Source organism: Mustela putorius, unplaced genomic scaffold (assembly GCF_011764305.1).
Source record: "Mustela putorius furo isolate JIRA1106 unplaced genomic scaffold, ASM1176430v1.1 tig00537227_pilon_pilon_pilon, whole genome shotgun sequence".
NCBI lineage: Eukaryota > Metazoa > Chordata > Mammalia > Carnivora > Mustelidae > Mustela > Mustela putorius.
In genome coordinates this window covers 34,855,621-34,881,903 of record NW_025422368.1, presented here as the reverse complement: position 1 = coordinate 34,881,903, position 26,283 = coordinate 34,855,621, and the positions used below count along the sequence as shown (strand labels likewise).

At 46.7% G+C, this 26,283-nt stretch overlaps 1 protein-coding gene across 2 annotated transcripts; it reads left to right on the top strand.

Annotated features, from left to right (window-relative positions):
• Positions 1-3,950: 3,950 nt before the first annotated feature.
• EMP1 (epithelial membrane protein 1) lies at positions 3,951-24,812 on the top strand. 2 transcript variants are annotated; one of them, XM_045072847.1, is made up of 6 exons: positions 3,951-4,129; positions 4,295-4,317; positions 19,073-19,186; positions 21,433-21,529; positions 21,643-21,783; positions 22,537-24,812. In XM_045072847.1, exons 3-6 carry the CDS (start codon positions 19,109-19,111, stop codon positions 22,701-22,703), a joined length of 483 nt encoding a protein of 160 aa, XP_044928782.1. In that variant the 5' UTR covers positions 3,951-4,129; positions 4,295-4,317; positions 19,073-19,108; the 3' UTR covers positions 22,704-24,812. The 2 variants fall into 2 exon arrangements, with proteins under 2 accessions (XP_044928782.1, XP_004755856.1); XM_004755799.3 differs by lacking the exon at positions 4,295-4,317 and having other exon boundaries at positions 3,952-4,129.
• Positions 24,813-26,283: the final 1,471 nt, after the last annotated feature.

The window sequence follows — 26,283 nt, the reverse complement described above, 5'->3', positions numbered from 1 at the left end:
ATCCCAGCTGCCTAAGAACTTAAAGATGGTCATTAGTTATCAATCTGGTAACTGTCCAAGGTGGCAAGGTTGGCTCCTTTCCCCTGCCAAGTTCAGATGCCTTCGACAGCCCTTCCCCTTCTACGCCATCACACCGCTGGGTTGGCGAGACTTTCCCCTCGGCGGCAAGTGCCAGGCCGAGGGCCCGCATTCTTGGAACGCTCTCAGAGTTTCATGAATTTTATCTTTCAAAAGCAGTTTCGGGACAAGCTCGCCGAGACAAGAAAGGGGGAGACTGAGAGGGCTTGAGAGCCTTCCCATTTTGTGGAATTATATTCAGAGGACGTGTCACTGAGAGGGATCTAGAGAAAGGAGACGATGCAGGCAGGAAGAAAACAGTCTGAGGGAGAAATAAGGACAGGAGCACAGCAGGAGGGAAAAGAGGGGAGAATATGAAATTTCTGGTAAATTCTCAAGTTTCAAATAGGAGTGGCAAGGAACACTCATTTGGTTTTGGAAGATGCTATGTAACTTCCTTTCAACTTAGCTACCTCTCAAGCAGTGTTTGCTAATATTAGCATTGACATCCTCTGCACATATAATGGCTTTGGGGAACATGTCTGAGATTCCTGTTGGCTAACCGAGTTGTGCAAAAACAAGTTGAAGCTCTTATTAGTTCTTTCTTCTGGGAGCCATCAGGGCTCAGACCTACCTTTGCAGATATCTCCTGGTATCTCGTCATGAGAAGCCCTTGATGCGTACATTCATTAAAAGTGTGTACGCCAGCTCACACTTGAAAATCGGCCCCACATGGCATTGTGCCAGCTGCCGATGCTCATTGCTTCAGAAGGAGGGAAAAATATTCTTGTACTTGAGGGTAACACTGTGGCACTGGGCAAGAGGGGACGTTCCTTCCTGAGAATATGTGACTTGACTGGGGTCACATGAAACTTTGCCTGGTTCTTTATCCATGTGGAAAATGAACGTGTCTAACCTACCCTCCTGATGAGGGGCAGGGGAGCACAGAGCAGAAAGGCAGATGACCCCGTAGAGTTAGCAAAGACCCATGCAGATGTCAGAGAGAGTTTCGTTCTCCAGCCCCATGTGGTGTTAGACCCCTGAATTCTTTCCTATCCACAGTCTGAAGCTCGTGGCCATGGAAAGAATCGGACTTCACATTCGAATCACAACCAGAGGCACGGCAAGCTGGAGCTGCAGCCAGAACAGACCTGATTTCCTCCTCAGACTGGATGACTTTGTTGTATAATATAAATTCAGTGACATTTCAAGGGTTAATCATGAGCCTTAGAGCTCCTGGACTGGCCTTTGTCTTTTAAAAATACTTAGTTTTATATGACACCACTGTGTGTATGTGTGTGTGTTTTAAGAGCTCAAAGCATTTGAGATTTTTCTCTCCAAACCCTTAGCATCAGCAAAGGGCCCAGGCAGGTGAGACTTTATTAGGTCCATTTGGAAGGAGAGGACGTGGACTCACTTTGAAGTGGAAATGCAGGAGACCAGCTTGTTTGCCAGCCCACTGCCAGGCAGAGGGAGAAGAAAAATGGATGATCCCCCGCCTCCCTCCCTGGCCCCCATGCACTGCCTCTTCCTTTCAAACCCAGTGCAGGAGTCCAGTAGGACCAAATGTCTCCTCTGTTTTAGTACTTGAAGAGAAGTTTCTGCCTTTCTCCTTTGTTAGCTTGAGAGGGGAGCAAGAAGCAAGAAAGCGCTTCCCCTCCAGTGTTTCCTGGCTCCAGATTTCTTTTCTTTTCTTTTTTTTTTTTTTGATTTTATTTATTTATTTGACAGACTGAGATCACATGTAGGCAGAGAGGCAGGCAGAGAGAGAGAGGAGGAAGCAGGCTTTCCGCTGAGCAGAGAGCCTGATCTGACGCAGGGCTCGATCCCAAGACCCTGGGATTACAACCTGAGCAGAAGGCAGAGGCTTTAACCCACTGAGCCACCCAGGACCCCTGCATCAGATTTCTTAATAAAAAAATGCGACCAGACCACATACTTCTCAGCATCCCAGGACTTTACCCCCTCAGAGCGCAGTCTCCTTCACATGCTGCAGGGGTGCGGTGGGGGGGGGAGGGAGTTTGAAGCTGGCAGAAGGCCTTGGAGGGGAGACTGGAGGCTGCAGCTGGGAGAGGATATGCTTGTCATTCTGTCCTGTTGTTCTGCCTCGAAAGCCAGCATGGGTTCCTGGGCCTCAGCGTCCTCCCCTCCCTGGGGGTTAGGCCGCTCAGAGATCACAGGGCCTCCTAACCCACTCCTGGGAGTGGCTTTTCTCAAACAGGCACTTTTATTATCAAATGAGTGATGGGGGAGGAGGAGGTGAGGAAAGATATGAGAAACTGATGCAATCTTGTGTCACATCATGGTTTTTTTTTTTAAGTTTTTAATGAAAAACCTACACTGTCTCAGCCTTCCAGGGACAGACTTCAGTTCTCCAGAACTTGGGAAGATGTGGTATCAAATCGGGGTGTGTGGGTGACGTGTGTGTACATGTGTGTGTGATGTTTTCCCAGCATCCACTTCATATTCTCTCCTTTCCACTTTAAAATATTTTTCCTAAATACCAAAATAATGTAGGTTCATTGCAGAAGATTTGGAAAATGTAGAAATGTGACCCAGAGGAGACTGAAATTGACCTGCAATTTTACCATCCAATTTTATCAAAATGTTGGTGAATAGCCACAGCACACGCTCAGTTATGGAGAAGAAGTTCCAAGAGGACAGGGATCTTGCTCACATCTGTGACCCAGTGCTCTGAACTGGGCCTCATACAACGTGCAGGTGTGTTGGTTGAATAAATGCATAACTGCAGAAGAATAATTTGAATTAAAATAGGTCGTCTCTATGCAGCAGAGAACAGAAACAGTTGAATGAATGTGGCAGACTGGGATCCAAGCTGCCTCTGCTAATTGATGATGCCTCACTCCCAGCTGAGCAGGGAGCCCCATGCAGGACTCTATCCCAGGACCCCGGGATCAGGACCTGAGCCAAAGATGTTTAACCGACTGAGCCATCCAGGACCCCCTCTCTTTGTGTATTTCTAACCACAGCTCTATAAGATGGGTACCTTCTGCCCCCATTGGATGCACAAGACGACTGGCCTAGGGAGGTCCGTTTGTCCACAGCCACATAGCCAAGTAAATGGAGAGCGGGCTTGACCTCCAGCATCTGAGCTCTCATTTTCAGGGACTGCTGCCGGGGCTGTGGGGTTAGGTGACTTCCAGGGCCCCTTCTGGTGAAGCTCAACTATGGAGCAAGGTCCAGATGATTATTATATGGAGATCAGAGAGCAAAGTCCTTCAGCAGGGGACTAGCTCCCGAATGTGAGGAGTCCACAGGGGCATTCAATCAGAGTATAATTAAAGGCCAGCCTGCGCTTTAGCCTGCGCTCCATCAGTCAGAGGCTGGGTTACAAGAGCTCTCTGTGTGTGCTCTCCTGTTTCCCAGGTCTCAAGTCACGGCTGCCCATAGGAGAGTGCACAGGGGTAAGGCAGGGAAGCAAAGAAAAAAATCAATCTGCTCATTCATGACAGTGGGCAGCCACGGATGCCTTAGGTGGGGGAGGACAGATGGGGATCTCCTTGGATGATTAGCTAGGATTTCAGGGGGCAGGGCCGTGTCCCTTTGTGTCCCCCTCCCCAGATGAACCTTCTGACAGAGAACTTGTGTTTTGGCTTTGCCCATGGTAACCAAGTCTCTTTTTCGATGAGGAGGAATGGGCTTCGGTAAACAGATCTATTTGTGTGACTTCTATTACTCATTTGAAGCAATGTCACTCCTTTTTCCACTGTGGTCTGTATGTGTGAGTCAGAGAGAGCCTAAACAGGCTTCTTTGAATTGATGGCTCACTCCCAGCCTCTCTTGACCAGCTGCCAACCTAGCAGGGCGTAACTTACCAACAAATCTTTTTTTTTTTTTTTTTTTTTTTTTAAGTCAGACTGATTCATAGAAACTCCTTTAAAACAGAGTGAAAAGAAACCGCCCATCACACACCCCAGCACACCAGCGCTGGAAACTTATAACCCCGGGAAGCAGGTCCCTCCCCTCACTGCGGTCACATACCTCCAGAAGAGCGGACCGGGTAGCCACCAGCTCCTGCTACTCAGGGCGCTTCTGTCTCCGGAATCCTCAGGTAGGATACCTTCCAGCGCCGCTGGGAAGCTCAGCGAACTTTCTCTTTCCTTTTCTGTTCTCCTTCTCCTGACCTTGTCATCTAAGTCTTGCTTTTTTATTTTTTTCTTGTGCTTTTTCTTCCTGTAATCCTCTGGATTGAATTCTTGAAACTTCTGGCTACAAGTGGATACCCAGATCACTTTTTCTGTGAGTTTCGGGAAAATGCCTTTTGACAGGGGGAGTTGGGAGCCCCAGGGAAATCGGCGGGCCTGGGCCGTGATTACGTTTTGCAGTTACTGGTTTCTGGCTTGGGAGCAGGGAGCAAGGACTTTGGAACACACCAGGATAAGGGATTCTTCACGGAGGAAACACTGCATACCTTTGAAAGGACTTGCCAGATGTTTTCCAGGTTGGCCGTTTTGATTCAGATGCATTCAGGGTTTAAGTTGTCTCTCTTGTCCATCGTTTGCTGATCTTTTTTGGATGATGGATCGATAGGTGCTTTTTAGTGCACTCTTGCTGTTGCTTAGACAAAGGGGTCTTTCAGCTTTTTCATTCACTTTTGTTTAAATATCAGTTTTACTTCTCCCTTCAAGGTGGGAGGAGGGGGTGGGGCTTTTTAAAGAAAACAGAGGCGGGGGAGGGGGGTTTCAACTGGTGTTTCAAATAAAATGTGGGAGAGTTTCATTTGGTGCAAGTCAGCCTGATGGGGAATCCAGACCAGAGCTCCTTCTCTCCTTCCCAGATGTAGAGCATGGGAAGAGGCAGGAGGGAAACAGGGAGGAGAGGGTGGGGTTGGGGAACTTCATCTGTTCCTGCTTAAAAAAAAAAAAAAAAAAAAAGTTGAATGGCTTTGTGCTTCCACCCTAGGAATTTTAGAGCTGAGTGAAAAGATGCCATCTTAGCAATAATAAACTGATTTTTTGGGTGAGATTTTTCCTGATGGAAGTCAGTGATTGTCTAGGACCATTTATCTTCTCACTCTTCCAAAATGCGGTTGTGCAAATGCAAACACTCATGCTAATCATAAAGTCAATCTAGAGAAAGGAGGATGGGTGATTTCTATTTGCTTTTTGTTTTGTTTTGTTTTGGGTTAACGTTTTGGTTGAGGTGTGGCCCATTTCGACATAGAGACTGGTTTTATTTTCTCCCTACATAAACAAGCCAAGGAAAATGACAGGATTCAGCTTGTCTGATGAAATTAGGTTTTTCCTTCAGAAATGCCGTTGGTTGGAAGAGAAGATTTAAATGTAATCAGCCCGTGTACATTGCACAGACAAGACGCCTCGTAAAACCGCCCTCGAGGGGATGATTAACTAAGTGCAAGGGAATCTTTTCAAGATGCAGGGAACTCCCACATTTGCTTAAAATGTTTATTATTTCCAGATTACATGGCTGTGGATTAAGGGAAACCATTATTAGAGTCGGTAGTAATGGTGTTCCATGAATCTAGTACAAATCTTCTTGTACTTCTTGTTCAATTTTAAACTATAGGCAATACTTCAGCGGTCAGCAGAAAGAAAACGCTGAGAAATCTGCGGGTGTAGACCATCCGAATTGCATTTTTTGTGCAGCATTTCCCATTACACTGTAGTTCTAGAAGTGAGAAAAGACACTATGATAAATGGTATTTCCTGGAGCTTGAGGACAATTTTGAAAATGCCGTTCTAATTCCCGCTTTCCCCGCTGCCTCCAAAAAGAAAGAGTGAGGGAGGGGCACCTGGGTGGCTCAGTGGGTTAAGCCTCTGCCCTCAGCTCAGGTCATGATCCCAGGGTCCTGGGATCGAGTCCCGCATCGGGCTCTCTGCTCAGAGGGGAGCCTGCTCTCTTCTCTCTCTCTCTGCCTGCCTCTCTGCCTACTTGTGATCTCTGTCAAGTAAATAAATAAAAACTTAAAAAAAAAAAAAAAGAAAGAAAGAAAGAGTGAGGGAGCTCCTTAGAGGCAGGAGTTTTTCTGAATTTCAGCTGCAAGTCTTTGAAAATCCTGAAATGTGAGGGCTATTTTTCCCCTCCCACCCTCAGAGGCCCACTGGATTCTGCCACAGACTGAAGAATGGGGCGGGGGTGGAGTGCTGTCTGGAGGGCGGCAGGCCATCCGGTCTGGCATCCTGGTCAGAGGACCCCCCAGATTTTACATTGTTTGAGGGCACTAAATTGTCCTGGGAGTTGGCAGAAGGCCATCAAGGGCCAGCCCAGAGCAAGCTACATCCCAGAACGGGGGCTGGCTACCTCCCAGGAGGATAGGGCACATCTCTGAGGGAGCGGAGGGCACATCCCTTCCACTGACCAGGAAGACTGTGACTTTCCCAACTCTTCCTGCTTCCCCTCCGGCAACCCCCTTAGGCCCATTCCCATCCAGTTCCAGGCGGCCATCCAGACCTGGGGGTGCCCGTGGGAGTGGGCTCTATAAAGACCACCTGGGGTTGCAGAGCCCCTTGGCTTGGTGGGGGGCGGGGGCGGGCTCTGGGTCCTTTCATTTAGGCCAGATGATCTGGGGTCAATGGAGAGAGCGCAGTCAGAGCCCTAGAAGGCTTTCAGACGAAACAAAATGCTACTCTGTAGACTCCTCAGAGCCTGACTGGGGAGCAGATCTGAAAAATGGTCACAGAAAAGGGCACAAGGCATATTTAGATATATTCTATGTTTTCGTATAAAGATATGTTCTATCTTTAATTTTGTACACCAAATTCTGAGTTTGGGAGGGATTCTCAGTTTGAAAGATCAATTCATTCATTCTCCCACCATATGCAGAAATCCTATTTTAACACCACCTTGGACAGATGGCCATTTTGCATGTCCTTAAAATATCCAGAGTAGGGGGGCTTCCTACCTCAGAGTGCGTCTCCATGCTCCCCACCTCCATGCCGTGCCCCCCCCCACCCGCCGCCCCATGTTGCTGGACAGCTCTAATGATTAGAAAATCTTAAATCCAGCCCAGCTGGCTTCTCTGTAACTTTTATACTTTGTTTTTAGGTCTGCAGTCCTCGGTACACAGAAATTCTCTATTCCGTTTTCGTTGTTGCTCTTCCCAGTTCCCCTTATCTTCTAAACATTGAACCCTTAATTAATATTTCATGGGTAAAACTTGATGGATGGGCACAGTTATTATGACCTAAGACTCAAAAAGAACAGGAAGCATTTTTAAAGCTTTCAAACTATATATCTAGACAGCTATACCCACATGATGGGATTCTAAGGTATTTCATTTTCTAAACACATGAATATGGTTTCTTCTTTAACTTACCGGATGCCTGACACAAAAGCTTGGAGATATTTGGGACTCTTGGATGTCCATTCTCAGAAGGACACACCCAGTTGCTACCCACGAGGTCATGGTTAAATGAGTCCAAAACCAGAAGCACAGGCATCTAACCCAGCCCTGTTCCGGTGATCCCATAACTCGGTTTATAGTTCTTGTAGCTCACACCTTCACATTGCTACCACCTGTCACGAGAACTACAGGAACAAGTTGCCAATCCATTGTAACCCCGGGCTAATTGCTGGCTTGCAAGATGGATGACAGCCCTCGGGAAGAGCTCATCAGCTTCAGCCGGTGTAGATCTGAAACTTTCTGACCATAAATTTCTCCTTTCCGGGACACCTGGGTGGCTCAGTTGGTTAAGCTGCTGCCTTCGGCTTGGGTCATGATTCCAGCATCTTGGGATCGAGTCCCATATTGGGCTGCTTGCTTGGCGGGGAAGCCTGCTTCTCCCTCTGCCTCTGCCTGCCATTCCGCCTGCCTGTGCTCACTCTTTCGCTCTCTCACTCTCTCACAAATAAATAAATAAAATCTTAAAAAAAAAAATTCTCCTTTCCAATACTCTTTCTGGTTCTGCTTAGATGATCCCGAATTGCTATTTAGTAATCAAGGGAGCCCAAGTAGGGTTCCAATTAGTTTTCTTGAATTCACCATACCCCACCTCCCAAACACAAACGTCGTGCGACCACTCTTATAACACTTCAGTCCCAGGTGCCCTGACTGGGTAAAAATAATTTCTCTTAATTTAACTGGGAGATCCACTGACACAGAAGCACAAAGATAAAAGTACAAGCCCTTGTGAAGTTTGCTGTTCTCTCTCTTCCTTTTTAAAAATCTCTGGGTCAGCGTTTTCTTCCCTGTTTTGGATATGGACATTTCCTTGGAACTAAAATGGACTCCTCTGCTCTTGGTGCCTTTGGTTTTATAGGGATATGGCAGCTTTTGTAGTTCTGGAGTCCGTTTATGAATTCTCTGAGGTTCAAATGAGGTCCTTCAAATGAGGTTCAAATGTGGTCCTTAAAATTGAAAATGCAGGCACAGTGGTTGAAAGTGGGGGCAAGAATCTTAGGGCTGATGTGGAGTAACTGAACAGGGAGCTAGAGGGTTGGGTCTCAGACCAACTCTGCCCTAGAACTATGGGCAAGTTACCTGTCTTCTTGACTGAGGGAAGTGAACTTGGTGGTCTCCAAGGCCCCTTGTGGCTCTGAAATTCTAGCGTTCTAAGATGTTATAGTCCTGTTTTGGAAATCCCTAGGCTCGTGCTAATGGTGTAATCCATAAAAATTGGTAGAAAAGTTAAACGAGGCATCGTGTTGCATTGAAGGGCATTTTAGGGAAGATTGAGGGTCTGGGCAGCCTCATCTGCTTACCCACTCTGAGAATCCTTAGGCCTTATCATCAGATAGCAATGAGCATTCACCCAGCTTGGGAAGACAGAGAAGAGGTTTGAGTAATGAAACATCTCTGTAACCCTGTTAAGACACTGACCAGAGCAAGAGATTAACCGGTAACCAAACCAGGTTCAGGGAGAAACAGAGCTGGTCTTGGGAGAGGGACTCCACCCTCTGATCTGGGATCCTGCAGCTCAGCGGGAGGGTGCGGCTGTGAAGGTGTGGAGGTAAGCATGGGAGGCGAGGTGAGGAGGGAGCAAGTGCAAGACCCGCATTTCCTTAGGCCTCCGTGTTGAGGGAGAGGAAAGGCGCCACAGGAAAGCTTTTAGAAAGAGGGAGAAAGAGTGAAGTGGAAAGAGAAAGACAGGGAAAAAGGCCAAAGAGCAAGGGAGAAGTGTGAGGAGGATTCCATTCCTATTTGCTTCCTCCTTTTCTTTCATGCCCAGGGTGGAGCCCCGCATGGGGCTTGAACTCAGGACCCTGAGATCAAGACCTGAGCTGAGATCAAGAGGCGGAAACTTAACTTAACCACCTAGGTGCCCCTTATTTCCTTCCCTTCTTGTCTGGGGACCACCCACCCCAACTGTTTCAGAACAGTCCTTAGGGCCAAATATTCTGTTATTTATCCCCTCAAAGGTGGGGGGGGTGTGCTGTCAAGCAACAAATATGGGTCAATACAGGCTTGGTGTCATTTGAATTTCCACTAAGTATTTTATACCAACAGGGCAGTGATCACCCCTGACGTTTTCCCTCTTTTCAGAAGGGTCAGATCAGATAGAAGAGCAAAATGAGGTCCTTGGTCCTTTGGCTTCATTCAAATAATCAAAGACCCTTCCCTAGAGGGCTGGGGCTGGGACACTGGAGAGGTTTTTCAACCCCAGAAACCGTGAGTTGGGCTGGTGGGTGTGTTCCCGCTTCCCTTTGCCGGATGTGGCTTTGGTGGGGAAGGGACCCGGGGCGCCGCGGGGCGGGGACCAGGATGGAATGTTGGAAGCCTGTCTCAGGGCTCGCAGCGCGGGGTTCTGGTGTGGGCGTTCCGGGGGGCCTCGCAGAGCTGACTCTGCTGGTGGGCCGCCTCCTCGGTAGGACAGGAAGCAGGAGCCCCCGTCCGCACCGTTTGGAGGGGCCCTGCTGACCCTCTGATTAACTAGGAGCGGGGGTGGAGGGTTGGGAGGGTGGGGGGAAGGAACAGAGCGAAGAGGAGCTCTGGGAGAAGTTCTAGAACGTTTGCCGAACCCTGCGACGAATCCGGGAGAGAGAAGATGCTGGAAGGGGAGAGGGTGGGCTTCTGTTCGGATTCTGGCTCTGGGGAACCAGAGCCAGAATCTGGGAGCTCTGGGGAAAGTGCATTTCTGCCTTTGTTCAGGGATCGGGGTAAAGCACCTCGATGCGTCTCGACCCCTAAGGAACCCAGCGGCCCCCCACCCCCAACCAAAAAAAGACCTCCGGGGCAGGCGGCGTTGCTCGCGGCTCTGCGGGCTCGGCGGGCTGGGCCGGGGACGGCGTGTTGCCGCCACCTACTGGCGACCCGCCCCAGCGCCGCGGGGCCGGGCCACACCTTGATTTTCGTCCCAAACCCGAGTTACCGAGTTACCGTCCGGGCAACCCCGCCCTTGAAGACGTTCTGGTCGCCAAAACACTCCTCTTTTGTCAGAAGCAGAGACAGCTGCAGCTTCTGTCCGCACCGGGGGACATCGCCCAGGGGCCCGGCCAGCTGCGGTCTGGGGGCGTGGGCCCGCCCCGGCAACGCGCCCCGGGCTGGCCCGAGCCTTTGCAAATGTTGCCAGATCCACCCCCTCCTTGGACGGGAAGGAGGACAAGGGGAAATGAGAGAGAGAGAGAGAGAGAGAGAGAGAGAGAGAGAGAAAAGAAGGGTTACTCTCTTTAGGAGCGTTTGCGAAAACAAGATTCATGCTCCTCTTTGCCCTCGGCAGTCGCTGGTCCTCAGATTCGGCCAGAGAAGCTTACAGCCCCACTCTGCCGCCCGAGCCTCATTGGACATCAAGTACCACAAAGAAAACCGACAACCCTATATAGCCTTTGCGTCAGGCACGAGTCCTCACACGAGCCCTCTGAGGTCTATAGATCCCAATTAAGAAGTGTCGTAGTCAATCAACAAATCACCTCCGTGTACACGTTAAGTATCTGGCAATTTTAATATGTCCAGTATACCTCAACGACACTGAAACTTAAAAAAAAAAAAAAAAAAAGTTGTGTCATCAGGATTTGAACCCGGAACCCATGCTCTACCACTGTATACCTATCTCTGTAGAAGCCACCAGCTGGAGGGAGAGGGGTTTTCCCGGGGTCAGCAGTTCCTCAGAGGCAAAGTTTGTTTGAGACTTTGTCTAATAGGTGCTCCTGTCCCTCCCTTCCTCCCTCTTCTCTTTTTTCTTTTCTTCTCTTCTCTTCTCTTTTCTATTCGTTCTCCCCCCTTCCTCCCTCCCTCCTACTATCCTCCCTTCCTTCCTTCCCTTTTTTAAAAAAATTTTTTATTTTGTTAATAGCATGCTTGCTACCCCACCCGATCCCCCGGTTCTTCATCCCTAACTATGCAAGAGTCTGTGCCCCTTTACACCAGTGTCAGACACACCCTACTCTTTCTAGAAGAACCCTCACTTATTATGGCCAGACCACATTTGGGAAATGGAACTCCCTTTCCCCCCAAGACCATGAAAACATAGTTGTTTTCTCTGGAGCATGTAGTTACTTTTGTGGATCGATTCCTGATGTTTCTCCTGGTCATACAACCTGCCTTGCACATGAAAACATCAGGCCCCAGAATAACGTGGGTATATTGAGGGACAACCTGAAATTCTTTCCTTCCACACCAAACATCAGATATCCAGAGGCAGAGGAAACGGTCCTTTGGGATCCTTTCTCTCCCCATGGTTCCCACGGAGAAATTAACATTCCCCTCTCCCACCCCTACGTAAAAACAATATTTAGAATGGAAAGTACGCCTGACATAAAACAACAATAACAATGGCCAGAAGAGCTCATCCAAGGTCTCATCCACTCAACCTGCTTTTCATCCCAGCCTTTTCCTCCTCCGGATACATCCTCTCTGACTGCTCCCAAAAGAGAGTGTTTCCTTTTCTGCTTTTGTGTTAAATGGACGTCCACTTTGCCAACCCAAATCATCCTCCATGGGACACAAACACATCAAAACAAACCGACCAAAGCAGAATGATACTGGTGCATAGAGGGTAGAAAGGAGAAGTGGCAGCCACTGGGCATCCGGATGGGGAGATGACACAGAGGTGGGGGCTGACTCCCGGAGATCATCTGACCAGGGGCAGCTTTGTCTTTCATCTTCTCTGTGCCTTGCAGGAAACACCACGTCTGTCGTTGGTCAGATGGCGTGAGGCAGCTTTCTTCAAGGTTTGCAGTTTCCAGATAGAGATGGAGATTTCCTAACTGGGAAAACATAAATCAATGAAAAGACAGAATCGTGTTTACAGTTGAATAAAATGAAGACTGTGTTATGACGTGATTGAGTTTTGGGGATCTTAGATGGTGTCCTCTGGCTAGTTCTCTGGTAGCCTGAGAGCTCTGCTGCAAAGGTAGCCGTTCTAGAAGAGGTCTGAAGAGGCCGCTTTAGATAAAGGGTAGAACTAAGATCAGGGGTCATAGTTGCCAAGAGCAGATTCTGATGTGTTGTCAGAAGGACTTCCTAATGGGAGCGTCTTGGCAAGTAGTGAGCTCCCTGTCACAGGAGGAGTTTAAGCATGGCTCAGATAGTTCTGTGATGTAGGTTTGTAGTTGAGGTTCATATATTAGGGAGGAATTTTAAGGCCCCTCTTCTCAGTCCAGAGATTCTATAACTTAAAGAGAAAAGTTAAACCTGTGGACAAGTTAGTGTTTAGAAATGTAAGATATTTTCTTTGTATCTACTTATTTCCTCTTAAATAAAAGGCAGCAAACACATATATACCCTTGCATATTCAAATGTCAGAGTTACTCAGGAAATATTCATATGTTTACAAAGATATTTATATAGCAATATGTAACACAGAGTTTACATGTGATAAGATGCTCAATACATAGCTATAGTAGTGTATAAGTAACTTCTAAAAATTAGAAAGGACTAAAGTTCATGTATGTAAGAAAAAAAAAATTGCCTTCCTAGTAACATTTATTTGCTCACTGAATGGAAGTTTACTTGGTACCTGTCAGAGATAAGACTCTTCCTTCAGAAAAGTAGAGCTTTAGGAGATGGGGAGCCAAATAATTCTGTAAGTAATTCTGTTACCAGACAGGCTGCCACTAGGGATTTTAATAAAAGGCTATGTAAGGACTAGAGCGTGGTGGGGAAAATGAGTACTTCTGAACTGTGTAGGTTAGGAAGGCTTCCTAGAGGAGGCAGGATTTGAGCTTTTTTGAAAAACGTTCCATAGGTAGTTCCCGGAAGAAGGGCATTTTAAAAACAGGGCTTTTTCTTTGGAGACCATATTCTCAGGATTTCCAGGGCCAGAGTAAGGTGTTTGGAGCCTCTTTCTCAGTGATGAGTGGGAGGGGTGGTGAGGTGTTTGGAGGATTTTGAGCAGAGGAGTAATAAGGTCAGATAATGCAGTGGTGCGGGGGATATGTCGGAGAGGGAGGAGCTCGGAAGGAGGATCATGCCAGGGCCTGACGCTGTGGTCCAGGCTAGGATGAGCAGGAAGTAAGGAATAGATGCGGGGTAGATACTGGAGGAAGATCTCATGACCTGACTTGCTTTGGGCAATAAAACTGGGATGAGAGGAAGGAGAGATGGGGGGTTTGGCAGCTGACCATTAGTACTGTCTTCTCCCCAGAGAAGACGGGGTTATCCAAGGCGGTCAGGAAAATGACTAAACCATCTTCTAGCTAGCCAGCCGATTCACATGCTCTCAGAAAGCGTTCTTGCACCATCTGGTAGAAGATGCCTCCACTGTGCCTTTGTCTGGGAGAATCTCACCCACTCGCAAATGATTCATGGACATTTGAGCTCTGCGAGACTCCCCTCTGCTCAGGCAGCCCCTGCCCTCCCCACCCTCCACCCCCGTTTCTGATTATGTTACACGCCCAGGTTCAGGCTAGTTCTTCAGTGAGTCAAGCCCAGGATTTCCACCATTTCCTTTGCTGGAGAAGAGGGGCTTTTGATTGTTCTGTTCTGTTGTATTGTTCCCAATTACTGTGACTTAGACCACCCTTAAAGAACTGTTTCCCCCAGACTCTGAGGCCAGGGGTTGAATAAATACGCATACTCCATAGCAGGAGGAAGTTATCTGACCCTAGCTTAATAACCATGGATCCAAATTACGAATATCTAAACTCCCCTACTGCATCTTCAGAAGTCAATTATCCTCAAAGTCTCTGCAGTATTAGGTACTCATCAGAAAAGAAAAGGTGTTCACAGGGGCCTGATTGATTTCTTGTGGCTAGAGCACCCTAAAAGCAAAGGCAAAGAGGCAATGCAAAGTAGTCTCAGAGCTATGTTCCTTTGATTCTTTCATATTTTAGGGGAGAAGGAAGGCGTAAGAGGAAGGCAAGAAACCAAGAAAGATTTAAGTAAATGGAGACAACTAGAGAGGACAGTAATTTCTCCGACCCCCACCCCACATTAATTAGTCATTTATTCCTCCAATCATCAGCACTTGTAATTCTCAAGGTCATTTCCACTAACTGTAATAATTTTCTTTTAGCAAAGAGCTTAATCCAAATCTAGAATAGTTAGTGGTTGTGAGGTTTGCATCGGGACTAGGAGCTTAAAGAGACTGCAGCTCCTCTGTGGGCTGGGCAGTGGAGAAGAAAAGGGGAAGGATGGTCAACAGAAAAAGATGGTGGTGGTGGAAGGAAGCTGGCTGGCCTGCCCATTTGGAAGAAAGAACAACAGAAAAGGGATATTAGAGAGCTGATGTGTGGCTCTAAATCTCTTACTTCCTTTTCTCTTAACACTCAACTTCTCTCTAGAGTCAACATTCATGCTTCCCATACTTTTCTCAGCTTTGCACTCAATGCCTTGATAGCCCTGAGTACCCCAATCCCCAGATGTCCTACTCTGCTTACAGTGATGGTGGAGAAATGTGTTCCCGGCACCTCACATAGAACAGTCAGTGGATGTCCTATCCTTCGAGAACACTGTGATTGGCCTAGCTCTGTGGGCTTGGGTCTGAGAGTTAAGGTACCATATGTAATGTTATGGGAGTTCCCAAGTTCCCAGCAACCAGCTAACAAACTTTGGGACCGCCCAGTGCACCAAATGCTCTGAGGGGCAGGCATGGCACCTAATTGTCCAAGATTGCAATGCTGTTATTTTGTACTCTCTGGTGTGAGCTGCCCAGCTGGGACTAAGGATTTGCTTTCCACGGAGGGTGCTCTCCAGAACATTTTAGAGAGATGTGAGGAAGAAGCCACTTACTGTTTTAGTGAAACAAATTGCCAAGAAAGAAAGTTGTAGCAGCCAATACCTCCAATGATATGGATATTCAGAAATGGTCTCTTTTCAGTGCTTTTTTATGACACAAGATACACACCAGGGTAAGGAATCAGTCCCCCTGCAAGCTACACTGCAAGTAGTGGGTGGGTGGAAGTTTCAAGAGCCCGAGACCTTCTGTTATTATTCCCATTATGCTCTGCTATTGGGTAGATCTCCAGACATTCACGCACTGGGTAGCTCTCATGGTTGTCTATAAGGATATCAAGATCTGCCCTTCTACCCTACATTTGGCTGAGGGTTTCTCTGCTGGGGGGCTCTCTAGCATAGGGACTGGGTAATGGAGGATAATCCAGGTCAGAAATGGAAGAGAATAGTTTGTTCTGTTTTCAGATGTGTTGGGGGCCCACTGAAAACAATAAAAGCCCGTCTAAGCTGACAGTAGGTGACACTAATGGAACCTGGCAAATGAAGGGCAGTGAAAAGATGGAGAAAGTAGATGGATTATGAGCTAACTCCAGTTAAACAGCCCCTACTTCTAGTGGGATGCTTCGGCCAAAGGCAGAGGGAATTACGCGTTCTGTACACTAAGAGCGCCAGCTAATCTAAGACATTCTGCTCCTTTCCTTGGTGGACAGACGTGTCCCAATCACAGGAATCTGAGATGAAAGAGAGTCACTTCTTTGCTTTATAACCTCACCCATTCCTCCAGCCTGCCCCAGACAGGGGAATAATGATCCAGTGGGGCTTTGGCTTAGATCAGGAGTGAGATCTCGCCTTGGTTCCTGCGGCAGTGGCAGTGGGTCTCATTTCATAAGCAGACCAGAGCACACCTAGTTAAAATGCACCATGTTCAGGCCAGGGACCAAACACTGCTCATGTCAGGCAAAGAGAGCCTCTGCAGACAACCGGTCGGAAGGATAAGTGGCCAGGACGTAATAGCAGAGCACACGCAATACACATGGGGAAGCGCCAGGCCCTGACAAACAGGGGACACTACACAGCAGGGCACTATAGAACCTCTCATTCCTAAGGCCATTACCCTTTAGGTCAGGAGTGAGATCCAGAGGCAGGGGGTGCAGTGGATGGCCCAAAGTGAGGTCCAGTAGGAAGATGGTGTGTGGAAGGCAATAATGATCCAGTCATCGAAACGGAGAGGATGAGCAGAGACCAAAGCAATGTGAGACTTCCTCTGCAGGGTTACATAGCAACCCAAGGAGACAGAAAGTGCTGCTGAATTCCCAGCAGCAGGTAAGGGAGGGAACTCACAGCATTTTCCCCACCTCATTTAAAAGGCCTCACTTTGCGTATTGTATTCTATTCTGGGCCCCTCAATCACTTCCCTCTGTTAGGAGGATGTTTGTCAGTTAGAAGCCAAAGGAATAAAAACGACATTTATAGAGCCCAAGTTGGATTAAACATAAGACTTGTTATGCAATATTTGTAACTCCCTACAGTCAGCCTCTTCCTTTCCCCAGGAAGGGCAGGATCAGGATCTAGTGATGGTGTGAATGCTGGGGGTGTCGGGAAGACAGCCAGGACAGGGATGAAAAGAGTGAGCTTTCTCCTTCTCATTCCCGAGGGTGTGTTCTTAGAAGTCTCCCCAGTCACAGGGCAAGGATTAGGCATAACGGCAAAATGGTTTATATACACTGCCCGGTGAAGAACACAGCAGATATCCCATTACTTGTACTTAACATGGGGTAGCCCGGTGACTAACTGACGTGCTATGTTGGTAACAGCTACTCTCAGTTTCACGGGTTACTAATAGTAATGCTGATAAAGCAGCAGCCAAAGCAGCCCCATTAGTATCTGCCATGTGGTGGACATTGCTAGTTTCATAAACAGGGTTCATAACCCTCTTATTTTCCTATGTGATGGGCATTATGGCCCCCATTTTATATAGGAGGACACGGAGAACAGAAGGACATGACTAGGTGATTCTAACTCAACCTGTTCAATTCATAAACCTCTTTTTCCCAGTGCATTAAAGTCAAGCAGAAAATCGTGGAGGTATGCGTGAACCCTCGGAAAACAAAAATGAATTTGAATGTGTGGGGAGATTATTCACAGCAGGCATGAAATCTCCAAGCTCTCTCTGAGGCGGCAGGATAAACTCCATGATTTTTGTCATTCACAGTGAAGTTGGACAAATCCCTACAAAGCAGCCTGGGTTGGAGGGAAACGCTGGGACTGGGAAAGGAGGCAGGGGTTGGAATGCACGGTGGAAGCCGCAGTGTGCCCGTCATTCCTGACCTGTAAAGAGCAAGGCCCCTTTGTGTACATTAGAACATTCTAGATATTTTTTTGAAGATTTTATTTATTTATTTAACAGATCACAAGCAGGCAGAGAGGCAGCAGAAGGGGAGGGAAAACAGTCTCTCCGCTGAGCAGAGAGCCTGATGCGGTGCTTGATCTGAGGACCCCCGAGATCATGACCTGAGCCGAAGGCAGAGGCTTAACCCTTTGAGCCACCCAGGTGCCACTAGATTTTTTTTTTTTTTTTTTTAATGAACATTCTAGATTTTGAGTACCTGATGTGGAAAGTAAGAGGAGATAAAAGGCACTTGAAGTGTTGAGACCATTGCATCAGTGCTGGCCACTAAGTACCCAGGACAATAGGAAAGTAGCTCGAGCAGGCTCAAAGCTTCAATTAAATTAGGTTGAGTGTGAGAGAAAAGGGGGACAATTGCAGGATGTGCCCAGCCATCTCCTCCCTAGGTGGGGGGACATCCACACATCCACCCTGGTGTGAATAACCTCCAGCTCTTTCCTTTTGAAGTCCTTTGAGACTGCATTGCATCTTGAGCACGAGAATGGAGTCCTCCCTCTGCAGCTACATAAATCAGAATACCCACTTCCATGTGCATCCTTCACACTTTCTTTATGATCCGTGAACTCTCTTTTTTATGATTTCTTTTATGATCAGTGGGCTCCCTTCTTCTCTGCTGAGATGATAGCTGAACAGTGTGGTTTACCTAAGCCCATTTTTAATCTGTATTCGTTCCCAATCCTCCCACCATGTGATTTGTGCATTTGCCTATCTTCTCCACCGCGTCCTGCAGGGTTGAATGGTGTGTCAATGTCATGCACAAATAGAAGGCTCATTTAGTGATGTTTCCGTCTGCATACTTCTAAAGCCCCAGAACCAACATACTGCATCAAAGGAAATACGGCATTATGCCCTAGACCAATAATAGCAGAGTCCATACTATGAGGCAGACACAGCCCAAAGGCTCAGGTACAACAATAAAAACCTGAAATATTCAGTCAGTAGGTGATCAGACCATTACACTGTAATTAGGTTGTTATAATTATTGACTGCCAAGCAGCATTATAACAGAAGTTATGGCTTTTACATTTTGTATCTCACCCAGGAGCAAATTAGTAGCCTATTCAGTCTATGGGCATCGAGTAAAAGCTGCTGTTGGGCAGAAGGGATCCACTTCTATTAATATCTCTGGGCGAACAGTTTGACAGAGCCATGGACACTTCCCTAGTGGAAAACGGAAATTTATATGACATCGTTGCACAGAGACTTGGAAATGATAGCTGTGAAAAGGCCTTTAAAAAAAAATTAAAGTCTTATTTTGGTTCTTAAAACACAAACAAAATAAAACATTGACGGTGATAAAGTCCCCCCCCCCCCCGAAACGGGCTTTATTAGAGAGGTGAGTATATAGATATTTGAGAAGCAGAATTATGTTTATATTTAGGTATATGTAAATCGATGAATAGGCATTTAGGAAACTAGGTTAACAACATGTTTTCGGGAATTTATAATGAAATTGTGATGGTTTTTATTGCAGCTCCTCCTGATTTTAGCAGAGAGTCCACACATGTGGGAACGCTGAATGTTGTGATTGAATCTAACAGTAACCTCGCCCCCCCCCCCATCTTTTTTCTTTTCAGAACTCTGGTTGCTCTTCGAGGCATCAAGAAGCCAAGATGTTGGTATTACTGGCTAGTATCTTTGTGGTCCACATCGCCACTTGCATCATGTTATTTGTCAGCACCATTGCCAACGTGAGTAATACGTTCTTTTGTTCATTCATTCACCCAGAAGTTATCTGAATATTTACATAAGTTACTACAAAAGAAGTTTGAGCCACAATCCCTGCCCCTCGGGAATATGCAGTTGTCTAGTCGTGGGGGGAAAAACACCCCAAAACCCAAAAAACCAAAAAAAGAACCCCGGAAAAACACCCCAAAACCCAAAAAACCAAAAAAAGAACCCCAACACCCACTGGCACTTCAAACAATGAAGTAGCAGGAGGAGAAAAGCCGGTGTCTACCAAAGGGATCCCGCCAGGGCTGGAGGTGGCAAGGGGCTGGAGAAGACAATGAGGCTTCTTCAGTCTCTGGCAGAACCTTCTCCGAGGTGGAGCTGAGGGGGATGGGTAGATGGGCGGGTTTCTTGGCGGAGGATGAATCGCGGAAGGAGCAGAGGGGTGCATTCCAAGCAGGGGTGCTAGCCAGGATGCCTCGGTGAGAGGGAGAGGCACCACCCCACCACCCTCCCCCGGGGCGAGAGCAGAGCTTCCTTTCCTTCTGGGAACCCTGATTAGAAGGATGGAGGGGAGAGGGACGAGGAGAAGCTTTGGTTGCCAGATGGACACGCTCGAATTCTGAGCCGACAGGAGCGTGTGAAGGTGGAACTGTGCCAGATTAACCTGGTTGCACGGAATTCACTCACTCTAGCAAAACAATGCAAAAATGTTTTTCTCTGAAGCTTGGGCTACTCTGACCTCTAGCGGCCGTTTGTAGCATCAGAGTAGCTTTTATTGTGCTTTTCTCGGAAAGAGACAAGCAAGACCAATCCTGGCCCGCAAAAATCAAGGCCACCCATCATAGGGCGGCAAACGGTGGCTCCAGAATCTGTTTGGGTCCCTGTTTCAGTTACAGGACAAATGGGTTTTGAAGTTCAAATAAAAGAGTTTTGCTGCAGTTGGTGGGTGTGGTCGGCACGAGCAAGGGTGCCCGTGAGCCCTCCTCCAGACTGCAGGTCAGCCATTCGGGGCCCCTGGGCTCTCAGGGTAACAAGCCTGGTCAGTGACTTCACACTGCATCAGTGGTTCCCAGAGGGCTGAGTATCTGAATTATCAGCCCCTAGTACTGGGCTTGGCATACCGTTGTTTATTGAATCAAGAGCAGGTGTTCACACATCCTGGGCCCTGTCCTTCCAGCAGTGCTCATTCTAACGGGTGTTCTGGGTGCTTGTCTTCCGGAAGAGTAAGTATTTTTGTTGGGCAGGGTGGGAAGGCACATTGGCACCACAGCAAGTCTTGGGGAATACATGTTGGTCACTCTTCTACGTTCAGGGGCCCCCACGTCCTTCCGTTTAGATGGAAGTGGCTTCTTCTTTTTTTAATACTTTATTTATTTGACAGACAGAGATCACAAGTAGGCAGACAGGCAGGCAGAGAGTGAGGGGGAAGCAGGCTCCCTGCTGAGCAAAGAGCCTGATGTAGGGCTCCATCCCAGGACCCTGGGATCATGACCTGAGCGGAAGGCAGAGGCTTTAACCCACTCAGCCACCCAGGCACCCCGAGATGGAAATGGCTTCTTGACACCAAGACTCATTGCTGTTTCCTTCGTTGTCCGCGTTTCCTAATTGCCTTCAGTTGAGCGGGTTTTTCCTTCTTCTTTTTTTCTAACCCCCTTAGGCTGTTACATGAAACGGTCTTTTTAAAAAGATTTTATTTATTTATTTGAGAGACAGAGAGACAGAGTAAGCATGAGCAGGGGGGAGGGGCAGAAGGAGAGAGAGGAGCAGACTCCCCGCTGAGCAGAGAGCCCCCTGTGGGGCTGGATCCCAGGACCCCTAGATCATGACCTGAGTAGAAGGCCGACGCTTAACCAACTGGGCCACCCAGGCGCCCCTAAAACGGTCTTGAGAGAGCGAATGGATGGTACATACTTAACAACAATTGCTCATTCTGTTTCTGCTTTTTAGAACCTCAGAATTTTAAACCACTATGATTTAATCACTTCCTTTTTGTTGTTCTTAAGTAAGGAGGAATGTGAAGCCCAGAGAAACTGTGTGATTTTTCTTCAGTCACACAATCTTCCACCTTTTCTCTTGGGACCTCTGTGGCTTCTGTTTTAGTCAGACCTCATTTCCACAAAAAGGTGGGGTGCTTAGCCTTATTTGAGGCTCAGTGTGGGGTGTTGCTGAAGATTCGATCCTGACCCAAATCTGAGTTGCTTTTTCTTTTCCTTTCAAAGCAAAGGGTCAGCTTTTCAACCATTGCTTGTTTTTTTGGTTTCAGGTCTGGGTGGTTTCCGATGATATACATGGATCAGTCGGTCTTTGGAAAAACTGTACCATTGGTGGCTGTGATAACGTGCTATCATATGCCAGTGAAGGTATGTCTTAGGGGACTGTGTTCAGTACTGACATTCGGGTGGTCAGGGAAACGTGCACCCTGCCCGGGACCGCTTTGCCTAATACCCTTCTTCTCCTCTTCCTGTGTCCACAGATGCCCTCAAGGCAGTGCAGGCCTTCATGATCCTCTCCATCATCTTCTCTGTCATCTCCCTCGTGGTCTTTGTGTTCCAACTCTTCACCATGGAGAAGGGAAACCGCTTCTTCCTTTCTGGGGCCACCATGCTGGTGTGCTGTGAGTATCCTAGGGGCGGGCTCCTGTGTATGGCGGCCTTACCATGGGCATTCCTGGCACTTTGGACAGAGGAGCACCCAGCTCAGTGAGGCTGCATTGGACAATTTTCTCCTCTGCTTGTTTGTTCTCTTTTTGAGAACCCCTGCTGGAGCTTGGAATGAGTACTGTCCTGTGCTTTAAACATGCTGCCCTATTTAAACCTAGTGCTCCTGGGGGGTGGGGATGGGGCGACCAAGTGGCCGGGCCACATGCATTGCATGCCCTTGTATAGGAGACTCTTGAGGGCAGGGAGGTGGGTGTCCTTAGACAAAGCCACTGCCATAGTGCGGGCTGGAGTTCAAGTTCTCATCCTTCTGTGGTCTTCCCTAAGACCCACAACTGGGTGAAAGGCTGTGTCGTTTCACAGCCTGGGCAGCCCGCCTACATAGGCTGGGGTCTAGAAGGAAAAGCTGGGTGGTGGATGTGAAGTTCTTTGTTTTACTTCGCACTTGTAGCTACACAAACCGGTGTGGCTATGGGAGCCCAAACACCTCTAGTTTTATCAACACAACCATCAAGGTTGGTTCAAGACCAATCAATAGAACTATCCTATGGGGCTAAACAGTCAGATTTTATTTTCCCAGTGAAATTTCCTTTTACTATGAGGAAAATTGAATCTTTTAAAAGTTACACAATTTTTTTCTTGGTTTTAATAGAAAAAAAAAAAACAAAAACAAAAACAAAAAATGAGGCCTTTTTTCCCCCCTCTTGTAGGGTTGTGTATTATGGTCGGAGTGTCCATCTATACTCATCATTACGCCGGTGGTTATGGGACCAGCTACTTCAAAAGTCACCATGGCTACTCCTTCATCCTGACCTGGATCTGCTTCTGCTTTAGCTTTATCATTGGCGTGCTCTACCTAGTCCTGAGAAAGAAATAAGGCCAAAGGAGTTCATGGGGATCCTGGGGCAGGGGGTGGGGAGAAGGAAGCCATTGAATCTGGGAGGGAAGTGGAAGATACCACGCAGGAAAACCCAAGGGGGGGTGGGGAGGGGAAGGAGGGTGGGAGAGGCTGGAAATCCAAACTATTCCTGGGAAGGTTCTCTACCATGGATCCCCTGCCCGAGGGAGGGAGTAGTTGGCTACTCTCTGCTACTCTCTCAGCTGGAGAGACTCTCTCCAGCCACCAGACTTGGCCTCCAGCTGTTCTTAGTTACACACACTGCCTGGGGACCCACCAGCTGCCGCACCTCTGGCTCCACTCCTGAGGCTGAACTCTGGGTCTCGCACTGTGGTCCTCAGACCTATTGCATCAAGTTAAAATAGCGGTACAAGTTCCAGCAAGCAAAGATCTTGTTTTTGTGTTGACTGTGCCAAGCCTGGAAGCCATCCCGCCTTTCTGGCCCAAAGCAGAACATCACATTCCAGTCTGAAGGGCCTGTAGGAGGGGGCTTTGGCCTGTGAGCCATTAGCCCTCCTTAGAACAGATATTTAACTCTGTGGAACTCAGTGGTATTTGTGATGAAATGGGAGAAAGACATAGAGTCCTAAGGCCAAATTGGTGGGTGAGTTAAACCAAGAAAGAGGACTTTTCCCAGGGGAAGGCCTGGAGGCTGGTCAGAACCCAGACTGGACCTCAGGCAGCTATCCCTCACAGAGAACTCTTGTTGTGGACTTTGCTAGGCCTCTTGCTTAAAGCCAAAGCAGCTCTTTTGGCATTTCTGTAGCCACTCATGACCAGTTCTGTGGTGAAAGCACCATGCAAATAATGAGACCAAGGGGCAGTCTTGTGACAGTGCTATAGTAGGGTTGTTTTTAGGATCCCCTGTTCATGCGATCAGTGTTTCTTTTAAGCATATATTGGGAGAGAGATGGACATGGTTCCTTGTAACATGATTTATTACTCTCCCTCTAAATTATAACTTTGGAGGACGTTTTTCCTAAAAACAAAAAATTATCCGCATTGGGGATCAGAACTCCTAGGCTCAGTGGTAGCTCTCTCTCTGACATGGGCTGGAGCCATTGCCTTTCAGAGGCCCTGTCTGTCCTACAAGTGAGGCAGGGCAATTCTGGAAGCTTAGTAAAACACACACAAACCAAAACCAAATAGATCCTTGGGAGAAAGGTGCTATATAATTGTAAAGTATTAAGCATATTAGATTCCAGTCATGATTATAACAGAGTGCCTGCATTCCCAGGAAAATTAGAAAATTCCCATGAGACAAATAAAAACATAGGTGATAGACACATATTTTCTTTAAGAGAAAAAATAAAAAGCAAAAACTCCTGTGGTTCCCAGTCAGTTGGCAATTGGGCTGTCTGTTGCCGTAGGAGCATTTCTATATAGGACTTAGAGGATGTATATTATTCCTGGGGAAGCAGGCATTGCTCTGGCCTGGAGCAGCTATTTCAAGCCATCTCAGATTCTGTCTAAAGGGGTCATTTTGGGAAGACACTTCCTTTATTACCAGAGAAGATCTACCCCAGGGGGAATGTGAGACATCTTGCCTACTTTTCCTTCTCCCACCTCTCTCCTTACTCCATTTCTTACACACTTTTCCTTTCTGGGGAGTTGTCATGCCATGATTGCTGGTATTTATGTAAAAGGACTATGACTAAATATATTGCTCTATGTTCATTCTGGTTAAGGGAATATTGAGGCCACCAGATTACATGGGCTGGGAGTAGAGAGATGGCAAGCAGGAACTGTGGAATGATGAACTTTTAAATATGATTTAATTATCACATGATTATAGAAGGCTGTCTTATGTGCAGAAGCATACTTACATATCAGATATACTCAAAAGAGATACTCGCATTATGTTGAAAAGTCAAACTATGACTGGAGTGAACCATGTATTCCCTTGTCTTTTACTTTATTTCTGTGACATTTATGTCTCATGTAATTTGCATTACATTGGTGGGTTGTTCTAGTACTGTATTTGGCTTCTCCTTTAATAGATTGATATTTCATATACTATAAATGTAAATATTTTGATACAAATGTTTATAACTCTAGGGACATAAAAGTAGATTCTGATTCCCTTCACCGTGTGAATGTTTTCTTCCTAAAAAAATGCAGGACAGTAGGGATAATAGTGACATTTATACCTAACGAAGTTGTCGATCAGTGCGATTTGAACAACTTGGCATTTATTTGAGACATTAAACTACTTTCTGGTAGTTTAGGCATTCTACAAAAACTCTTTCAGGCAAATGAATGTTATTAGGTATAGTTTTATTTTAACATTAATTAAACCTCTAAAGCAAAAAATAGAACTTCATAAGTTACATCAGGGAGATGTCATGGTCTTGAATCAGCATGACTTATGACATTAAGAAATGAGATACTTGAAAAGTTTCTTTGGCTAAGATCAAGTGAAATAGCCAATTCCTCTAATGTGTCTTCAAAATATAAAGCAATTTACAAAGGTATGCATCACATACATACCTTTGCAAAAACCCATTCATTGCATAAACTAGGCATATCTCTATGGGACAGATGAGAAAAGGAAAGCTTTACTGCTTTCCGTGAGCAATAAGGACTGGAATTAACAATAGAAAAGCAGAGTAGACACTGTATACCCTAGCACTATGTCAACACTAATATCATACAAATGGTTTTAATGTAGTTTGGTGCTATGTTAGACCCCTGTGGTTTTGGATGAAATAACTGCACAGAGTAATACACAAAAAATACACAATGGAACATGAGAATAAAACTTTAACATATTTTAATGTCAATTAATCAAATTGTATTGATTATTGATACCCTCTCAGAGACCTATGTAATTTCTGAGATCGCTTCTGAGAGAAGAAGCTACTTCTCTCCTTTAGTTCTTCCTGGGATTCATTCTCCCATGTCATTTGCCTGGTAGTGGATTAGACCTCCAGAGGATCCTTTCTTTCTTTCCTTTTATAGATCTTTAATCAGACTCTCCCAACAACTCTCCTCTGCCCGGATGAAATCTTCTATCTCAAAGACCTGGATAGTGAACGAGGGTGTATTACTTAGGATTCTCCACAGAAACACAACCATTAGGAGGTGTAAATTATATACAGAAATTGGCTCACATAATTATGGAGGCAGGCAAGTTCAAAATCTTCTGGAAGGATAGGGCTGGCAGGCTGGGTCCCAGGGAAGAGCCATTGCTGCTGTTCAAGTCCAAAGAATGTCTGCTGGCAGAATTGTCCCTTGTTTACGGGGAGGAGGTGGTCACTCTTTTGTTTTATTTAACTGATTGAATGAAGCCCACACACATAGAGGACAATCTGCTTTACTCCAAGTCCACTGATCTAAATGTTAATCTCATCCAAAACACCCTCACAGCAACATCCAGAATAATGTTTGGCCACATGTATGGGCACCATAGCCCAGCCAACATGACAAATGAAATTAGTTGTCATGGGGGAAACATTCCAATTACGAATAAGGCACTGACTTACCAAACATTTCCAGAAATAATTTAAAAGAAGCTTAAACAGTGGAAATCTTTATGTTTGCAGTTGATACTCAGCTC